The following is a 19,200-nucleotide window of genomic DNA, read 5'->3' as shown; positions in this document are numbered from 1 at the left end:
TCTTATGCCTCAATGAGCTTCTGTCTGTTTCTATCTGCTGTCCTAGCTGATATCTACCTCCCATCCTGAGGCCCATTAATTGACTCATTAAAAGACTCATTAATTAAAAGACTTATTAATTGGTATCCAGCCTCAAAGTTATTTTCTTCTATGCAGAAAGGTGCAGAACGATACAGAAAAACAATTATTGTACATTAAGACACAGAATTCATCTAACTCAATACACACTTAGAACATACAGTATATCACAAAAGTGAGTACACCCCTCACATTTTTGTAAATATTTGATTATATCTTTTCATGTGACAAGACTGAAGAAATGACACTTTGCTACAATGTAAAGTAGTGAGTGGACAGCTTGGGTAACAGTGTAAATTTGCTGTCCCCTCAAAATAACTCAACACACAGCCATTAATGTCTAAACCGCTGGCAACAAAAGTGAGTACACCCCTAAGTGAAAATTGCCAAATTGGGCCCAATTAGCCATTTTCCCTCCCCAGTGTCATGTGACTTGTTAGTGTTACAAGGTCTCCGGTGTGAATGGCGAGCAGGTGTGTTAAATTTGGTGTCATCGCTCTCACACTCCCTTGTACTGGTCACTGGAAGTTCAACATGGCACCTCATGGCAAAGAACTCTCTGAGGATCTGAAAAAAAGAATTGTTGCTCTACATAAAGATGGCCTAGGCTATAAGAAGATTGCCAAGACCCTGACACTGAGCTTCAGTGCGGTGGCCAAGACCATACAGCAGTTTAACAGGACAGGTTCCACTCAGAACAGGCCTCGTCATGGTTGACCAAAGAAGTTGAGTGCACGTGCTCAGCGTCATATCCAGAGTTTGTCTTTGGGAAATAGACATATGAGTGCTGCCAGCATTGCTGCAGAGGTTGAAGAGGTGGGGGGTCAGCCTGTCAGTGCTCAGAGCATACGCCACACACTGCATCAAATTGGTCTGCATGGCTGTCGTCCCAGAGGGAAGCCTCTTCTAAAGATGATGCACAAGAAAGCCCGCAAACAGTTTGCTGAAGACAAGCAGAGTAAGGACATGGATTACTGGAACCATGTCCTGTGGTCTGATGAGACCAAGATAAACGTATTTGGTTCAGATGGTGTCAAGCGTGTGTGGTGGCAACCAGGTGAGGAGTACAAAGACAAGTGTGTCTTGCCTACAGCCAAGCATGGTGGTGGGAGTGTCATGGTCTGGGGCTGCATCAGTGCTGCCGGCACTGGGGAGCTACAGTTCATTGAGGGAACCATGAATGCCAACATGTACTGCGACATGCTGAAGCAGAGCATGATCAGTATGCAGTATTCCAGCATGATAACGACCCCAAACACACCTCCAAGATGACCACTGCCTTGCTAAAGAAGCTGAGGGTGAAGGTGATGGACTGGCCAAGCATGTCTCCAGACCTAAACCCTATTGAGCATCTGTGGGGCATCCTCAAATGGAAGGTGGTGGAGCACAAGGTCTCTAACATCCACCAGCTCTGTGATGTCGTCATGGAGGAGTGGAAGAGGATTCCAGTGGCAACCTGTGAAGCTCTGGTGAACTCCATGCCCAAGAGGGTTAAGGCAGTGCTGGAAAATAATGGTGGCCGCACAAAATATTGACACTTTGGGCCCAATTTGGACATTTTCACTTAGGGGTGTACTCAATTTTGTTGCCAGCGGTTTAGACATTGATGGCTATGTGTTGAGTTATTTTGAGGGCACAGGAAATATACACTGTTATACAAGCTGTACACTCTACAAAGTGTCGTTTCTTCAGTGTTGTCACATTAAAAGATATAATCAAATATTTACAAAAATGTGAGGGGTGTACTCACTTTTGTGAGATATTGTAACTTGATCAAACATTGTTCTATGGATTTAGATTATGCTTCTAAATACTGATTATACATATAGATTATGCTTAAGCAATAAATCTAAATATTGGTTATACATATTGATTACACTTTATTAGCATATCCAAATGTTAGTTACACATATTGATTATGCTTCATAAATATTTTCTATAAAAACTCCAGAAAGGTCAAGCAACAATTTATTTTCATCTGTAGTCTGTTGTAGTTCAGAAACATGTTATGTTATGCCTCAAGTACTTTGATGCTTCTTCTACTTTCATATATAATAATATATTATTGAACTTGGGTACTATTTTAATATTACACAAAGCTATTCTAGAAAAACTATTCTAATAATAAGACTGATCATTTAAGTAGATGTATAGAGCAGCATTTATATCACTACACAGACATATATTCCTTGTATTCTTGCTGCTTGATGTATAAATAGACATACAAGACCTACACATAGGTCTAAATTCCAAAACAGAGACAAATCCAAATCTCTTTATTAAACAATTACACTCTAAGGACAACTCTAAGGACAACTTAATAAACATCCCCTGTCCTTTCCCTGTTCTGTCCTACCCCACCCCATCTCATTTGGTTAAAAACAATTCTATGGAAGGTGGGGACAAAAGGACATGGTGCTTTTCATAAGTCATCAAGTCTGGAAGAAAAGACAGCAACTCAGATTAAACAAAGTAATTGAAGGACACAGGTGTTAACCACAGGGGATGTTTCAGTACTGTATGTAATACTTTAGTTATATTATAAAGTTAGGAAATTTAAATTACTTATTATTTGTAATAATATTATAAGGTAGCACTTAGTAGATAATCCAAAGTAGAAACTGTCACAAGCATGTATAGATTCCCATGAAGACAGACTCCTGGAAACAAATGAATGCATGGAGAGAAAAGTACAGGTTTCAGAAAGTAGAAACCATGCACAGCCAAATGGACCAGCCATGTGACACCCTTAAATCACCCAGTCCAATCAGCAGCTGCCCACCACTCAAGAGTACCATGGAGGCTGAGCAATAAGAATTGGTTTTGCATGTAGGAAGCTTTAGGACTGAAAACATTGCTCATGTGCAGTAAGTACAGTATATCAGTCTAATGGATCCTGATGACAATATGGAAGGGGTACAAACGTCAGTTCTGCTGTCAGTCCCCTAGGTTGTTCAGGGCTCAGGCCTGTGTCAAATTCAGATAACGTGAAGGGCCAAAAAATACTAGCAGGCCATCTGGGACACAGTACATGCCTTACTATATTATTTGACCAGACCATAGTGATTTAATAATCAAATAAACTGTCTCTCACAGGGGAAAGACATAGGGAGTTCCCTTTTCTAAACAGAGACTGGCCCACTCGGTGGTGGACATCATCATCTTAAACTACTGACAGGCCGGATGCCTTAGGGGATGGGGTACAGAATGTCAAGGGTATTCTTTTTTCTGACCTTTGTCTAATTGATGGGTTTTATCTCTTCTTGCTCTTAATTGACTTAATATGCAATTTATGATTGTGTACTTGCATGTTATATTATATATTGCACTGTATAATTTAAATAATGCAAATTGTGTTTAGTGTACCTTGTATTGCATATAAATAACACACAGTATATAATATATACTTGTATATTCACACATTATTTTATTCTATTCTATTTTATTCTCTTCTACAGCCCACAGTTAAGAAAAGAAATAAGTCACTCAAACTACACTGCTGCAAAGAGACTGTAATTGAACTAAACTAACAAACGTGACTGTAATGAGACCTTATATCAGTAAAATAACATGCTATATCAACAGTAAAAGAAACCATTTTATAACATGCAAGGCTGCCTGATCCAGACACATGTACTCCACACAAATCTGAATTCAACATTAACAACTCATGATCTTATTCAAATGTGAAGGACTTCGATAAAACATCTTTAATAAAAATAAAAGACATTACAAAAGAGTTTGAAAAGAAATGCATGTTTGTGCGTGACTGCTGGTAGGCTAATATTACCATCAAATCTTCATCAATGGAAATATGCAGCATTTAAAAAAAAAGAAAAAAAAAAGAGAAAGAAATCAAAGACACACAAATTGGCCATGGCCAGTGAAAGAATGTGGGGGACGAATTTATGTTTTATTAAAAGTGCGGTGGACACGTCCCCCGCGTCAAAATTTTAACCCTGTGCAACCTGGAGTGACACCCAGATGGCAGTATTGTAGAATTTCTGGAGTGGCACACCTTCAGGGGTGTAGAATCCGCAGTGGACGCGGGGGACGTGAAGGTGTGCCACTCCAGAAATTCTACAATACTGCCATCTGGGTGTCACTCCAGGTTCCACAGGGTTAAAATTACTCTTCAAGTTCAGTAGCAGACATCTCACACTTTCACATTTTTACTGTCAGTCTATCTACTCTAATTTGATTTAAGCAAATTTAGGGAAATTAGGGAATGAGAGACGTCATCAAAGCTGAAAGAAGACAAATGGCAAGTCAGTTAATCAGATACTGCAGAAAGTCTCTGAAGGGCACAAGCTGAAGGACAATTGTCAAAAAGCTGCAACTTCGATTGTTTACGTCCTTCAAATTTCAGGTATGTTTCATTACTCTAGTGCAATAATTCAGTTATTCGCTAACATTTAACAAGGCTTAACAGGTTTTACAGAGCTTAACCTGTGGGATAATGTTTATTATATTTGTATTCTTTGTGGCTAAGCAGTGATCTTTGCAGTGGAGGGTGATTACCGTTAAAAAGAGCCTCATGGATCTAAGTTTTAGGAACACCAACTTTAGCCAAGGAAACAGAAATGGAACATTTAAATGACATAGTTTAAAGTTATGTTCAGGATATATTTTTTTCTTTGCCAGTCTCACATAATATGGCTCAAAATCTAAATCGAATTGAATGCTTTCAATATAACATACAACATACAAGCAGTTAATGATGAGATGGTTCAGTCTAAACTTAGTTGTATACAAACAAGATGCAAGATTGATTTAAACACAAAAAACTCACCATGTTCACATTGTGTTTCCTTTGTATCACAAATGCAGCTTAAAAAACACTTGTACTTAGTGAAGTGAAGGATATTTATGGTTTATTTTTATTTTGTCTACTACTACTGCTGCTAATTTATATAAAAGCTTTCAGTGTAATTACGGTGGGCTTAATTTATCTTTCAGTAAATGTAAATGTCTGCATGAGCACAAATTTCACGAGTAAAGGCAGAAGTGCAGGTTATTTGATGTAAATGCTGTAAATATATTAAAAATAAGCTAAATAAAATTTCTAACTTCACAGTATATTCCATATTGAAAAGTGCAGTATTTCATGCAAATTGTACTAATTGGTATCGATTAATAGAGCTTTATTATAGATGTAAAGTTAATGCATATAATGCGTATAGTTACACACATTCAGGAACATGAGTAGGATATGAAGGTTTTTCAGAATTTACGGGATTTCCTGAATACCACTTTATTGTGTAAATGCTTGTATGAATGATTTATGAATAAATCTGTTTGTATCGAACTTGATAATTGAGGTCTGATGCTTGAAACATCTAAAAAGAAAGTTTTTATTTTTTATTTTTTACATATACACTTTTATAAGACCAAAACAAAACAAAGAAAAAAAGTATTTATGATGAAGCATATTTAATAATCAATGTAAATCACTCATGAATTAAAAGAACTTTTTAAAATCATGTTAAATATGTTAAATCAAGTATAAACATGTATATGTTTCCTGAGCTGCTGTTACTCACTCAAGCAGGAAATTGGTATACAAATTCAGAGCACCAGCTCTTATACACAGAATGTCATCATGCAAAAGGTCTGACAAAACATTGAGCCTGAACTATATGACCAAATGTATGTGGACAGTTGACCATGACCACATCTATATGTGAATATTGAACATCCCATTCCAGAACCAACCATATGTGGGTCTTCCCCATGCTATTGCCACAAAGTTAGAAACAAACAATTATCTAAAACAAGAACAAATGATCAACAAGTCTAGAATGTCTTTGAATGCTATAACATTAAGATTTATCCTTCATTGGAACTACGAGTCCTAGCCTAACCATGTTCCAGCATGACAATGCTCCCATGCACAAAGCAAGCTCCATAAAGACATGCGTTGCCAAGGTTGGTGTGGAAGAATTGAGTGTCCAAACTTACTAATGCTTTTGTACCTGAATGGGCACAAATCCCCACAGCCAAATTCCAAAATCTATGGGAAAAACTTCACTGAAGAGTGGAAGCTGTTATAGCAGCAAAGAGGGGATGGATGCCCTTGGTTCTGGAACAGGATGTTCAATAAGTACATATCAGTGTAATGGTCAGGTGTCCATATACTTTTGTCTATATAGTGTACATGGTGACTAGCACAGCCAATCAGGTTAGAGAAAGTGTGAGGGTGAAAAAAAAGTAAATGTATTTGAGAGTGATGTTTTTCCACAATATTATCATTGGCCCTTTTTTTCAGGACTTTTGAGTGGATATTAATGACATGTTTTATTTCTTAGTGAATTTCCCAACAAAAGCAGTTATGGTGAAGCATCTGCTCATACTCCTAATTTTCACAGGGGAGAGAAAATAAGTCAAATCAATATCTATGTCACATATTATTATTAGAGTTATTATTATTAGAGTTATTATTATTAGAGTTATAAAATGTATAATTCATGAAATACTTAATTACAAGTTTCCTACTTGTGCTAACCTTACAAAGAACAAAAACACACAGGACATAAAGTACACAACAGTGCAGGATGATTCAGTACAGGGAAAATAACTAATTTAACTAACCCCTAAAAAGCTAACCCCACATTATTTACACATTGCATCCGGAAATTATTCACAGCGCTTCACTTTTTCCACATTTTGTTATGTTACAGCCTTATTCCAAAATGGATTAAATTAATTATTTTCCTCAAAATTCTACAAACAATACCCCATAATGACAACATGAAAGAAGTTTGTTTGAAATCTTTGCAAATTTATAAAAAAAATAAACAAAATAGCACACACACACACACACACACACACACACACACACACACACATATATATATATATATATATATATATATATATATATATATATATATATATATATATGTATATATATATATATATATATATATATATATATATATATATATATATATATATATATATATATATATATATAATTTAAAAAAAAAAATTACACCCTGGCTCTTACACCTCGACTCTGTGCACTTTATTTCTCTTGAACTCAATTAAAGATCGTGTACAGTAGCACTACTTGTATTGTTCTCCGCTTGATATATCACTTTGCTTGTATTTCCTCATTTGTAAGTCGCTTTGGATAAACACGTCTGCTAAATGAATGAATGTAAATAATGCTAAACATCGTTGTACAGAATGCACATTACAATGCAAGTTCATCTGATATGTGCTATACACATTATGTACATGTCCTGACTTGGTTTGTGTGATGTGTATGCTATTTGAATGAATATGTTAAACACAGTCCAGGTCCTCGTATGTGCAGCTGGGTGTGTGAGATAAAAGATTTTATGAAACATTATGCCTGATTGAAGGTTCTATTCTGTATCCGAATTGCTTGTGGAATGTACACAAGCATTTCATCTCCTCCAGGAGCATTTCATCTCCTCCTGAAATGCTCTGTGTTGGTTCTCATGCTGTGGGAGCATTTGTCTGAGCACAGCAGTGAGAACAGGGTGATTACTTTGAGTGATTAAATTACATTAGCAGTTACTACGTTTGCAGAAATATTTTTTTAACTGCAGTAAAAACAGCAATAAAGTTCAGGGAGCCTAGAGAGTTGCCACAGACATAACATTGTTCTCTCCTTTACAGGAGTTGTCCACCTTGTTCTGTCTGTCTCTCGTAAGTACCGTCTGGTCCAGCAGTGGAAAACATGGAGGACCAATCACAATGACCTGGCTATCATCAAAAATAATGATGACATGGTCCAACTTCAGAATGAAGCACAGATTCAGCAAATTCAGTACCAAGGCTTGGGTTGGACTGTACGATGATATCAATAGCCGGCGCTGGGCCGTTGGAAATGAGATGCTACTTATAACTAAATTGGCTGCAGGAGAACCTAACAATTCAGGTGGACATCAAAAGTGTAGAACAATAACTCTAAAAGGTTAAAACGATAGAATATGTACATCCACATACTGCTTTGAATGCTTTGATGGTAAGAAGCTGTGTGTTATTCACTTTCCTATTTTGTCAGTGCAGAATGTTGTCTTTAACTGTATGTTTTTAGTGTATTTACTGAACTTAAGTGTACTCCCAATTGCCAAAAATATGAAACAGCAAATTTTAGAAAGTGTTTGAGCTCTGTACACACAGACTGGCCACAAAAATGGGCGGATATAAGTAGGGTATTTTATAATCTCAGCAGATTGTGTAAATGTAGATCTGTAATGCCCTGTGCAGCACTGTCATTAATAACCGAAATCACTTTGAAGTCATGCTTCAGTGATTAAGGTAGTCTCATTTTGCAAATACATTTGTTCTTGTTTCCAATCATGAAGTCTTCAGGGTGATTAGCTGAGAAGCAAGGGAAGGAAGAACCCTTCACATTCATGCAGATACTAATTGTATAAAAAAAAGCGTTAGTTAATGTTTTCAGCTTAAGTTAATGTCCACATCAAACATGAGTATTGGAAATAAATGTGATCTCCTCATATTTTCATAGAATAGTGCAAAAATAAATAAATAAATAAATAAATAAATAAATAAATAAATAAATAAATAAATAAATAATTAAAATAACATTCAGCCCACAGCATGTGGGAAGAAACACCTTGTTGATGAGGGAGGTCAGTGGAGAATGGGATGAGATTTCAATGAGATCACTGCAGCTGCTACCACATAGAAACCATAGAAATCACTGTGGATGTTCTTCCTTGGATAGCCATAGGACTGCAATTTCTATGAAGCATTTTGCACTCAAATCTCCATCATTTGATAACCTCAACAAAATAGCTTAAAACTACAACGAATTCAGAAATGACTCTGCTGCTCATATTCCTAAGTTGCTCATAAGTTTCTGTTTATATAACTGCACTTTTTGACTATATAGTATACTGTTATAGAAGGGAAATTATTTTCCCTACATTGAAAACGCACAACTCTCTTTATTTATCAGATCCTACTTCAAGTCTCTGAAGAACACTGATGTCAAAAAAAAAAAAAAAAAAGCAACAACAGTGTTTACTTTCTTCATATTTCAGGTAGGTTTCAGTACTCTACTGCAACACTTCAGTTATTTCCTAAATTTGTGATAATTAAATGATATAGCTTGACTTTAATTTCTTATTTTTAGTAATAATATAAGATATAGTTAATTGTGGACACACTACAAACTGACAATCATTTATAGACTATAATGAAAGCAGACCCCACAAGCCAAAGTATCCCTGGGCCAAATATTGAAGGATGGGGCTGATTGGAAGCTTTACAGCTGAAAGGCTTTATAGCACATAGTCTCAGAACAGGCCTAGTTAATTGTTGACAATCCAGATCCAAGGCCAGGGAGCAGACAAGCAGGCTAAAATGACCGTCTGCTCACCTAGGTTCCACAACATCGAGACTGTGTCTGTTCCCCAAGCTAAACAAAAATGTAGAAATACTCAGAAAGTTTCTTTTAGTCACCTAATTAACACAAAATGAGGTCATACTGAATGCACAGCCAGCACCAGCAGATCTGAAGCTATGACTGTTAAATATTAGATCTCTTACATCTAAAGCACTTATTGTTAATGAAACCGTTACTGATCAGGAGTTTAATATAATGTGTTTAACAGTAATATGGATTAAAACAAATGAGTACACAGCACTAAATGAAGCGACTCCTCCTGGATACAGTTATATACATCAGCCCCGTTTAACTGGCGGAGGAGGAGGAGTCTCTCTTATTTATAATGATAATCTAGACCTCACACAAACCTAGTCATAAATTCAACTCTTTTGAAGTTCTTTATACCTGTATAACATAAAATAAGTTTACTTAGTCGATACTGCTAATTATTATTTACAGACCCCCAGGGCCATAGTCTGAATTCTTTATTGAATTTGCAGATTTGATCTCAAACCTGGTTGTTTCTGTAGATAAAGCATTAATCGTTGGTGATTTTAATATTCGTTTTGATAACCCGGAAGACCCTCTGAGAACAACAGTTGTGTCCATCTTAAATTCACTAGGGGTCAATCAGAACATAATAGGACCTACTCATAATGGTGGTCACACCCTTGACCTGATACTAACATACAGATTAAATATAGAAAATATATTCACATTTCCACATGCACATTGTTAAAAGTGCTATACAGATAAAACTGAATTGAATAGACATGTGAAGGGCAGTGGCAGCATGATGGTTAAGGCTCTGGGTTACTGAGCAGAAGGTTGGTGTTTCAAGCCTCAGCACTGCCAAGCTGCCACCATTGGGCCCTTGAGCAAGGCCCTTAACCCTCTCTGATCCAGGGGCACTGTATCATGGCTGACCCTGCACTCTGACCCCAACTTACTAACATGCTGGGATATGCGAAGAAAAGAATTTCACTGTGCTGTAAGGTATGACCAATAAAGATTCATTATAAGTCATGCTCCAATAGGGTGAGCCTTAGTGTTAGCTTTGGCTTTGCGATTATGCCACCGAGTCGTCACCCCTTCGCCGCACTCTGAGAGCCCTAATGGCAGAGTTGGGGGATTGCTATCTCTGCCTTAGGCATCCAGACTTTCCCCTACAGGAACTACACTGTTCTCACTCTCACTAATACTATTACTAAAGCTATTACCAACATCCTGCACTCAACACACTGAACAAGCTGAGTGTTTTCCTTGTTGAGTGTGTAATGTACCTTAGTCAAAGATTAGCTGATATTATTTTAAACAGATTCAACGGGTATAGCCTCCACTTCTAGTCTTTACACAAAAAAGCTAAATAGTTCTTCAAGAATTCAATAATGTGTAACCTGCTGAGCGTTCCCTGCTAGTCTCAGTAACCTACAGGGTTCTACAGGGTTAAAATCACTCCTCCAGTTGCAAGGGTAATCTCTACATTGGAAGTATATTCCAATGTAGACACTACAAACCATCTATAGACTGTCATGATGACAGATACTCCTGGAAGCCAAAGAAGCCCTGCAGAGAAGAGCACAGGTCTTAACCATCTGAAAACCCTTCATTTACAACATGAACTGCTTCCTGTTTAGTTCCTGCATAGTTACCTATGAGTTATTGAACAGTAAAGTGTTAACTTAATGTCTAATTATCAAAATTTAATGAATACTCCTTTCTAAAATTGCACATAAAAACAACTAAAAACATCTCCAGGGTTTTCCCATTTCAACTGTACCCCACTCCCAAAGGCTTAGATTTTTTTCCTTCTCTGATTTGATTTAGGTAAATTTCTATGGAAAGTAAGAAAGGTGTCATCAAGCCTTAAAAAAGACAAACAGACAGCTCAGTCTAGCAGTTAATGCAGAAAGTCTCTGAAGGACACTTGCATGTAAAAAAGCTACAACATTGACTGATCACTGCCTTCACATTTCAGGTATGTTTCAATGATCTACTGTAATACATCAGTTATTTCCTACCACTTTATAAGTGAAACAGTTTTATATAGCTTGACATGTGGGACAATGTCATATTTTTATTATACTTGTGTTCTTTAGAGCATGGCTGAGCAGAAATATTTAAATAGACAGGTAATTCCAGTTAAAAAGCGGCTCTTAGATCAAGTGTAAAATGTAAATTATAATACATTAATAAATAGACATTAGGTATTTTGTTGTGTTAATGTTGAGAAAGTTTTTCCTGGTCACTCATGTCTCTGACTTGCTCATTAAGGATCTAAATCTACATATTTGTGACAATATCTAATGTTCAATTAAATTCAATTGAATTTTATTTATAATAGTGTTTTTAACAATGGACAATGTCTCAAAGCACATTTACAGACATCCAGATATGGATTTAGCTTTATCCATACTGAGCAAACCAGATGTGACAGTCCCCGAGGCGATATGAGGAAGAAACATTGAGAGAAACCAAACTCAGAAGAGAACCTGTCCTCATCTGGGTGACACCAATTATGACTCATTACTTTTCTACAACTGTATGCTATATATTCAAGCAGTTCTAAGAGTGTTGGAAATATCTTCATTAAAAGCATCAGGGTCATTTTATGATATCAGTAGAGGTCTAAGTTTTAATTCTATCGCAAAGTATTAGGTATTCTCTTGTCCTGTAGTGGTGTAAATGGATGTATATTTTGCTCAGAGTGCAAGCATTGACTCCGGTAGGCCTAGTTAAAAACCAGAAGGTGACAAAGACACGATGGCGCCTTGGGACGTGAACCAGCCAGCCACTCCACCATCAACAAACCTGAGTTTTTTGTTAATAGCTTGTAGAAATAAAATTAAATGCAACTGACCTGAAGTGAAATGCTATAAAGGTAATATAACCACATACAAGCAGACATCTGAGGTGTTAAAAATTCGTACAGCATAACATCCCCTTAATTAAATAACAAGAAACTCATTATGTCCATATTGTGATTCCTTTGTAGCACAATTGCAGTTTAACAGAACATTTTTTTAGTGAAGTATTTTTATTATTTGTCTGTTATGTTGTTTTTATAATAATAATAATAATAATAATAATAATAATAATAATAATAATAATAATCTTAGTTTGAAATATCACTTTCTTCACAGGTGAAAGAAAATATTCAGTACAGTTTTATTTTTATAGCACTTTCAGCAGTACATACTGTCACAAAGCAGCTTTACAGAAATCAAGACATAGACTGAGCTCCCTAAAACTTACAGTTTAAATCAAAATTATTCACCCCCAGCAGGTCATAACAGTAAAAGGTGCTCTAATAAGTACTAAAGGTGCTTTCCATGAAGGGGGTGAATAATTTTGAAACTGGAGAAATCATTATAAGTTGCATTTACAGTTGAATTTGGGGAAACCAATTGAAGCATTCGTTGTGTCGAACTATTTCAATTGCTTTTGTTTGATTTGTTCATCGCAAACAGCTGAAAGTCTGTAAATTTTGATAATAAACCTGATTTGCAATGGGGGTTGAATAATTTTGATTGCAACTGTATATTCCCTACTATACTTAATTACTTAATACTATTTTTCCCCACACATCACTATTCTGTTGTCCTGCCTAGTTAACATGCACTGTTTTGTGTCACTCATCAGCGCCAGTAGCCTAAATGAACACTGCAATGTATTTATCTAAATAATCTTATTTTACTGAGAGACATTTCAACATCACTTACAAAAAAGGCAATAAATAATAAAATATTAATAAATAATAAATAAGGAAAAATCTACAGAGCACTCTCCACTGTTTTAACCACAGACACTTACGGGAATTCTGGGTGCAACGTTTGTAATTTCTTAAAGAGACAAGTATTAATTTGTCATGTCAATTACAGAACATTTAACTTATGATTAATAAAGTCAGAACACAGTGTGTGGTGGTTTCAAATGATGACTAATTTATAGAAAGGAGGCACATGGTAACCATCATCCTTCTGAACTGGTAGTCCTACTGTCTCATACAGGACACCTCTAGCAAGAGGAACTGCAATATTTAGGACATGCAGCAGTAGAGGTAGATATTTTCAGACTTATTGCGTTTAAGGACATATTTTTATGAACAGCATTAAAATGTAATGTTTCATGTTTTGATCCCAAGGCAGAAAATAAGAGATTTCACACTGAAGATCTGAAGTTAAGGGAATATCTGCCACAGATCTCACACTGAATAAAGCTTTTAAACTCTCTTCCACAGGAGTTGTCCCCCTCACCCTGTCTGTCCCTCGTAAGTACTATCTGATCCAACAGGGGAAACGATGGAGTGATGCTCAGGTTTACTGCAATACCAACCATGCCGACATGGCTATCATTGAAAGTAATGATAACATGATCCAGCTTCAGAATGAAGCACAGAGAGTTCAATTCAGTTCCAGCGCTTGGATTGGACTGTACAATGACATCAATAGCTGGCGCTGGTCCTTTGGAAATGAGCCCCTGGGAAGTGTGAAAAAATGGGCTGGAGTTGAGCCTAACAATAGTAGCGGAAATCAACAATGTGTTGCGTTACTTACTACGGGTTGGACAGATAGAATATGTACAGAAACATTACCTTTTGTGTGCTTTGATGGTGAGATGCTCCATATTTCACAGTCATTTTTTTCAAATTTGAAAGTTGTTTTATAAATAATTCTGAACTGTGTGTAAAGTGTACTCTCACATGTTAAAAAGCAAATTTTATAACTAATTTGAACAAAATGTGCACAGTGTTTTCCCTTTATGTTATCTTTGCTTTTGTCAGAGAAACCTTTAATTTTATGTTGTAGCCCATTTATCTTCCACTTCTATGAGGCAATACATTCACTGTAAAAATTCAGGATGTATTAATTGTGTGTTTTTCAATTCTCTCAGGCAATAACACTGGAAACTACAGCTATACTTATTTTTCTAATAAAAAATCTTGGTATGACGCTCAGAAATACTGCAGACAGTACCACACAGACCTGGCCAACACAAGAGATGCAACTGAATACTCAGCTGTATATAATTTGGTAACTCCATTGACAATGTTTACTTGGATTGGTCTGTTCAGAGACTCCTGGAAGTGGGTAGACACAACCATCTTGTCTACCATCAGTTGGATGCCTGGAAAATCTGACAATGCCCTGGGGAATGAAAACTGTGGTTATTTAAGTAATGGTCAGGCCGTTGATACACAATGCTCAGATGTAATGCCTTTCTTCTGTTACTCAGGTGAGTTAGAGTTTTAATCAGTCTCATATTTAGACCTATTTAAACTGATTTTATTCAGTTGTGTACTCGTTTGTATATGTATATATTTTTGCATTCAGTAATTACAGGAATGAAGCAAATCATAAGCGTTAAGGTCCGTTCCAGTGAAGATATGAATGGTGCTGTAATAATGGCAGTAACCCTGGAGCAGGTGGGTCTCATCCTCCACAAGACCCCGTTTACAACCCCGTACATTCCCCTCCTCATTACTGCAACCAGAACTTGAGTCATCAACACATACACACTTTATTTGAATGAGTATCTGACTATTGTGTTTAGTTTCTGTAGCATTGTTTTGTTTTGTTTTTTACAGATTTTTCCAAAAGATTAGTCTCTCTATACTGCATTATTTTAGTAAGAAATGTTTTATTCTGTTCTTCAGCTCAAGCAGAAACTGCAAGATCATGGGATAGCAGGGGACACCACAGTGAAATGGAGAGAACAACCAGATGGAGTGGTGTTTCACAAGGAGAAATAAAAATACTGTTAAAATATGACCAGGGAAAGGAGTGACCTCTAAATCTTTAGCTATGTCTCAAATTGCATAATTCTGTAGTGTACTATTAATGGTGGTGGGAAAGTCATATTTACACTATTTCTTTTGGTTGATTTCTGATGCAATATTAATATTTTTATTTTACTTGTACACAATGTCTGTTTACATCAAACTGTGCATTTTATCCTGCTCTACCAGGACCCAAAAACATGTAGACTGAATTAGCATATCTCCATAACCCCTCACAAAGCTGTACAAGAGTGGTCCTGTTCCTGTTGAACCCCAGATTCAACTATCGCACATGTCAGAACATTGGCATTTTGAGAAGTGTGATTAACTTATATTTGGGAACACACCTTCTGGTACCCTTTTTAACAGGGGTGTTGACTTATTTGCAAATCCAAAGGCACTGTCCCAGATCTCCATGGAAAATTTAAGATGTGTGTTAACTACACAACCCTAACCTTGTCCAGTACCTTCAGCATCTCCAGTCGAATCTCCTCCACTCCTGCATCGGTACAGTGTGAAGGTTTCTTTATCACCACTGTAACCTCTAACAGATTTTTAGTTAAGGGGGCAGTTAGTTTTTCACATGGGTGATAGGTGTTGGATAACTTTTTTTTTTTTGCTTCAATAAAATAAATACATTTTAAAAAACAAAAAACAAACAAACAGTATTTTGTGGTTACTCAGGTTTCATTTGTTCTATGTTGTATTTAATTTCAAGATCTAAACCTATTTAGTATGAGATATACACAAAAACAGAAGAAATCAGGAATCAGGCAAATACTTTTTCATAGCATTGCATCTTTCCTCTTAAGGCATTTATCAGTGTTTCTGTGGGTCTTGAGTCCCAATACTAATACTAGTCTGTGTTTATTTTAGAGGCAAAAGTTGGACATGGGCTGCAGTGTATATAGGGTACTGTGAGTCTATGGTCCATTTTAAGTTGAACATTAATATTGAGATGTTTGTGCCATTTGTGGATATCAAATTACAGAAGATACGTTATCATTTGCAGTTATTCTCAGCATGCATGTGATGTGAACTTCACAGAACTATTAAATTATATTCTGCTCTCAGTTTAATTACCTGTGTGAGCAATGGGCTTAGGAATGTAGTTTGAATACTTTATACTTTTAGACATTATTCTCACATTACAGATTTAACAGTTTATACAGGATGAAAAAGTATAAAAAGTGAGTGAGATTCTTACAGCAGAGTTCCCGAATCAATCAGTCCATTAAACGAATCAAAGTGTGTGTAATGTATAAAGTATAAATATGTTGATCGTGTATTTCCACTGAATCTAATGTGTCAGGAATGTACAAATATAAAGTATATAACCAGTGGTGGATCCTGGCATAAAGGCAGCCACGCACATAGCTTTTAGACACACTCTTCACTTCTGTATAGTTAATTTGAGGCAGTTTCACACAGGATTGCCCCCGCTCTCTGTTTCGCCCCACTCATTGAAAATGAACTGTTTAGCGGCTCCTTGTGGTACACCTCCCCTTCCTTTCACACCTCACAGCTCTGCTGCTGTCTGTCTGCTCGTGAAAAGTCACCTGCTAGAAGCCTCAAACAGGGGACGGATGATATCTAAAAAATCACTACGTAAGTGAAATTGCAAAATAAAATACTGACCTGCTTCTGATGAACATCCACTGACATACAGCTGCAATTTGGATTATTGTAAAACATTCATTAATGACAGTGAGAGACTGACACACTGTACACCACACATATGGAATGGTTTAGTCTTCATCGTTGATTGACAGGGGCAGAATGGGATGATAATGATTACGAGTCTTTATTGGTCATATATACATTACAACACAGTGAAATTCTTTCCTTCGCATACCCCAGCATGTGAGGAAGCTGGGGCCAGAGCGCAGGGTCAGCCATGATACTGTGCCCCTGGAGCAGAGAGGGTTAAGGGCCTTGCTCAAGGCCCAACAGTGGCAGCTTGGCAGTGCTGGGGCTTGGACCCCGACCTTCTGATCAGTAACCCAGAGCCTTAACCGCCAAGCCACCACTACCGCATGGATGCTCCCAATGGATGGGTGATGTATACAAGCGTGTGTGACATGATATAAAGAGAAACTTTCAATGAGAATAAAAACATCTAATGATAAAAGATCAAAGCAATCAGGATTTTAGTTTCGGAAAAGAGAGAAGAGGTCGATGAGAAACAGGATGAAGATAAAGGTATGTTATGTAAGTCATTTCATATGACGTTTTGCAGTAACTTTATTAATGTAATTTTGCAGTGCTAATTTTTCTAACACCACAATAGTCACCATAAGTATAAAACCAAATGACATGAAGGTTTGGATTACGCATTATAACATTTTTATGCATTATAGGACAGGGATACTGTATGTGTATTGCAGTTTAATGTCTCTGTGTCACTGGGTCCTTCGTACTACATGCTGCAGGGTTTTGTGGTAAAGAGTGGGGCAGTTCCCAAACTACCAAGTGATGTTACTGGTCAGCAATGTGAGAATTATACACTGAGTCTTGGGGGGGGGTCAGCTTTTTTCAGGTTGCCAGATTAACTAGTTGGTGTAATACAGATGTTTGCTTCATTTACAGTTACATTTATTCATTTAGCAGATGCTTTTATCCAAAGCGACTTACAAATGAGAAAATACAAGCAAAAAATGCAAGCTTCAGTGAACCACTGCGCTGTATCCTTAAAACAGCACATGAACACAACACTTTATACACTATAATTCATACAGTGCTGTTCAGCTTTATGTGATGTATAGCAGCCTGAAGTTCTTAAAAATGTAGTATGTACTTTCTGAACTACTCCTCAACTTTTTCTGCCAGTAAAAACCTGCCTTATGTCTGTTCCCTGTCTCTTACTCATGACATCACCGGTGTTAAACGAAATCTGAGTGCAAAAAAAGGCCTCTGTTATTTCTATGTGAAAAGGTCACTGCATTAAGTTTAGATTTATTACCAACCTAAACTACATGGATAAAACAGACACTCATGAGTCACGACTAAAGGGCTGTCTTTACAAAATGGTATGGTATCAGGATCGAACGATTTAGAAAAAAAGAACAAAAGTTTTAGTATGATACACCATCTCAGTATGTCACAATTATAGTGAAGTGATTCCTAACCATTTCACCACTGAATGGATGATCATGAGAGAACACACACACACACACAGCTTACTGTTATTATAGTAAAGGATGTAAGTTTCATGCGCGAGCATAAGCACCAGTTAAAATACACGCTGTGAGTAATGTATATTTTGAGGTTGTAAATTATTTGTTCAAATTCAGAATCATATGCTATTTTAATGAACAGTATTTGATCAGACTGCTTCATTCACTCGCAAGACTTAAAGTGACCTCAAGACAATAAGTAAACTTCATCTTAATCATTTCACCATAAACATTTCATTTTGATGAACTGTGCAGGAAATTTACGCATGAGATACAACTATATTTAGATGACGACATTTATTTTCCAAGAAAAAGTGTCTTTCGAACACTTACGGTACGTCCCGTATGCACGACTGCGTGGTATTTCACACATTTAGCCTACTGCGCGCGCTCATGCACCGACAATAGTAAGACCCCATTTTAGCGGAGGTCAAATTTATATTGATATTCTCTTTTTAGAAAGACAGCGATGCAAACTATTTTTCACTATTAAAACTTACATCTTGTTTTGACATCCTTCAGGGGGGATCAAGCCTTATTTAGGGGGGGTCAGACCCCCCAAGCACCCTGTAATTCACACCCTGCTATTCAGGATGCTATTGGTTGCGCATGTATAGAACAATCTGAGGATTCTGGGGCTCAAACAGAATCAGGCACCTGAGGTTGAAGAGGTGTTGATGTGCTTTATGGAGAACAGGTACACTGTGCTCTGCCCAGGTGAGAACCTCAGTGAAAAGCAATCAAAACATTTTAGGGGAAAAATGAAAAAAAAACAA

General features: G+C 36.8%; 1 protein-coding gene across 1 annotated transcript; it reads left to right on the top strand.

The window, feature by feature from the left end:
- Positions 1–13,456: 13,456 nt before the first annotated feature.
- LOC108276672 (C-type mannose receptor 2) lies at positions 13,457–15,859 on the top strand. Its single transcript, XM_017488477.3, has 4 exons — positions 13,457–14,081; positions 14,363–14,704; positions 14,803–14,894; positions 15,126–15,859. The coding sequence occupies exons 1-4, from the start codon at positions 13,814–13,816 to the stop codon at positions 15,219–15,221; spliced, it is 798 nt and encodes a 265-aa protein (XP_017343966.1). The 5' UTR covers positions 13,457–13,813; the 3' UTR covers positions 15,222–15,859.
- Positions 15,860–19,200: the final 3,341 nt, after the last annotated feature.

This window comes from Ictalurus punctatus, chromosome 16 (assembly GCF_001660625.3).
Source record: "Ictalurus punctatus breed USDA103 chromosome 16, Coco_2.0, whole genome shotgun sequence".
NCBI classification, from domain to species: domain Eukaryota; kingdom Metazoa; phylum Chordata; class Actinopteri; order Siluriformes; family Ictaluridae; genus Ictalurus; species Ictalurus punctatus.
This window is presented reverse-complemented; position numbering and strand designations above follow the sequence as displayed.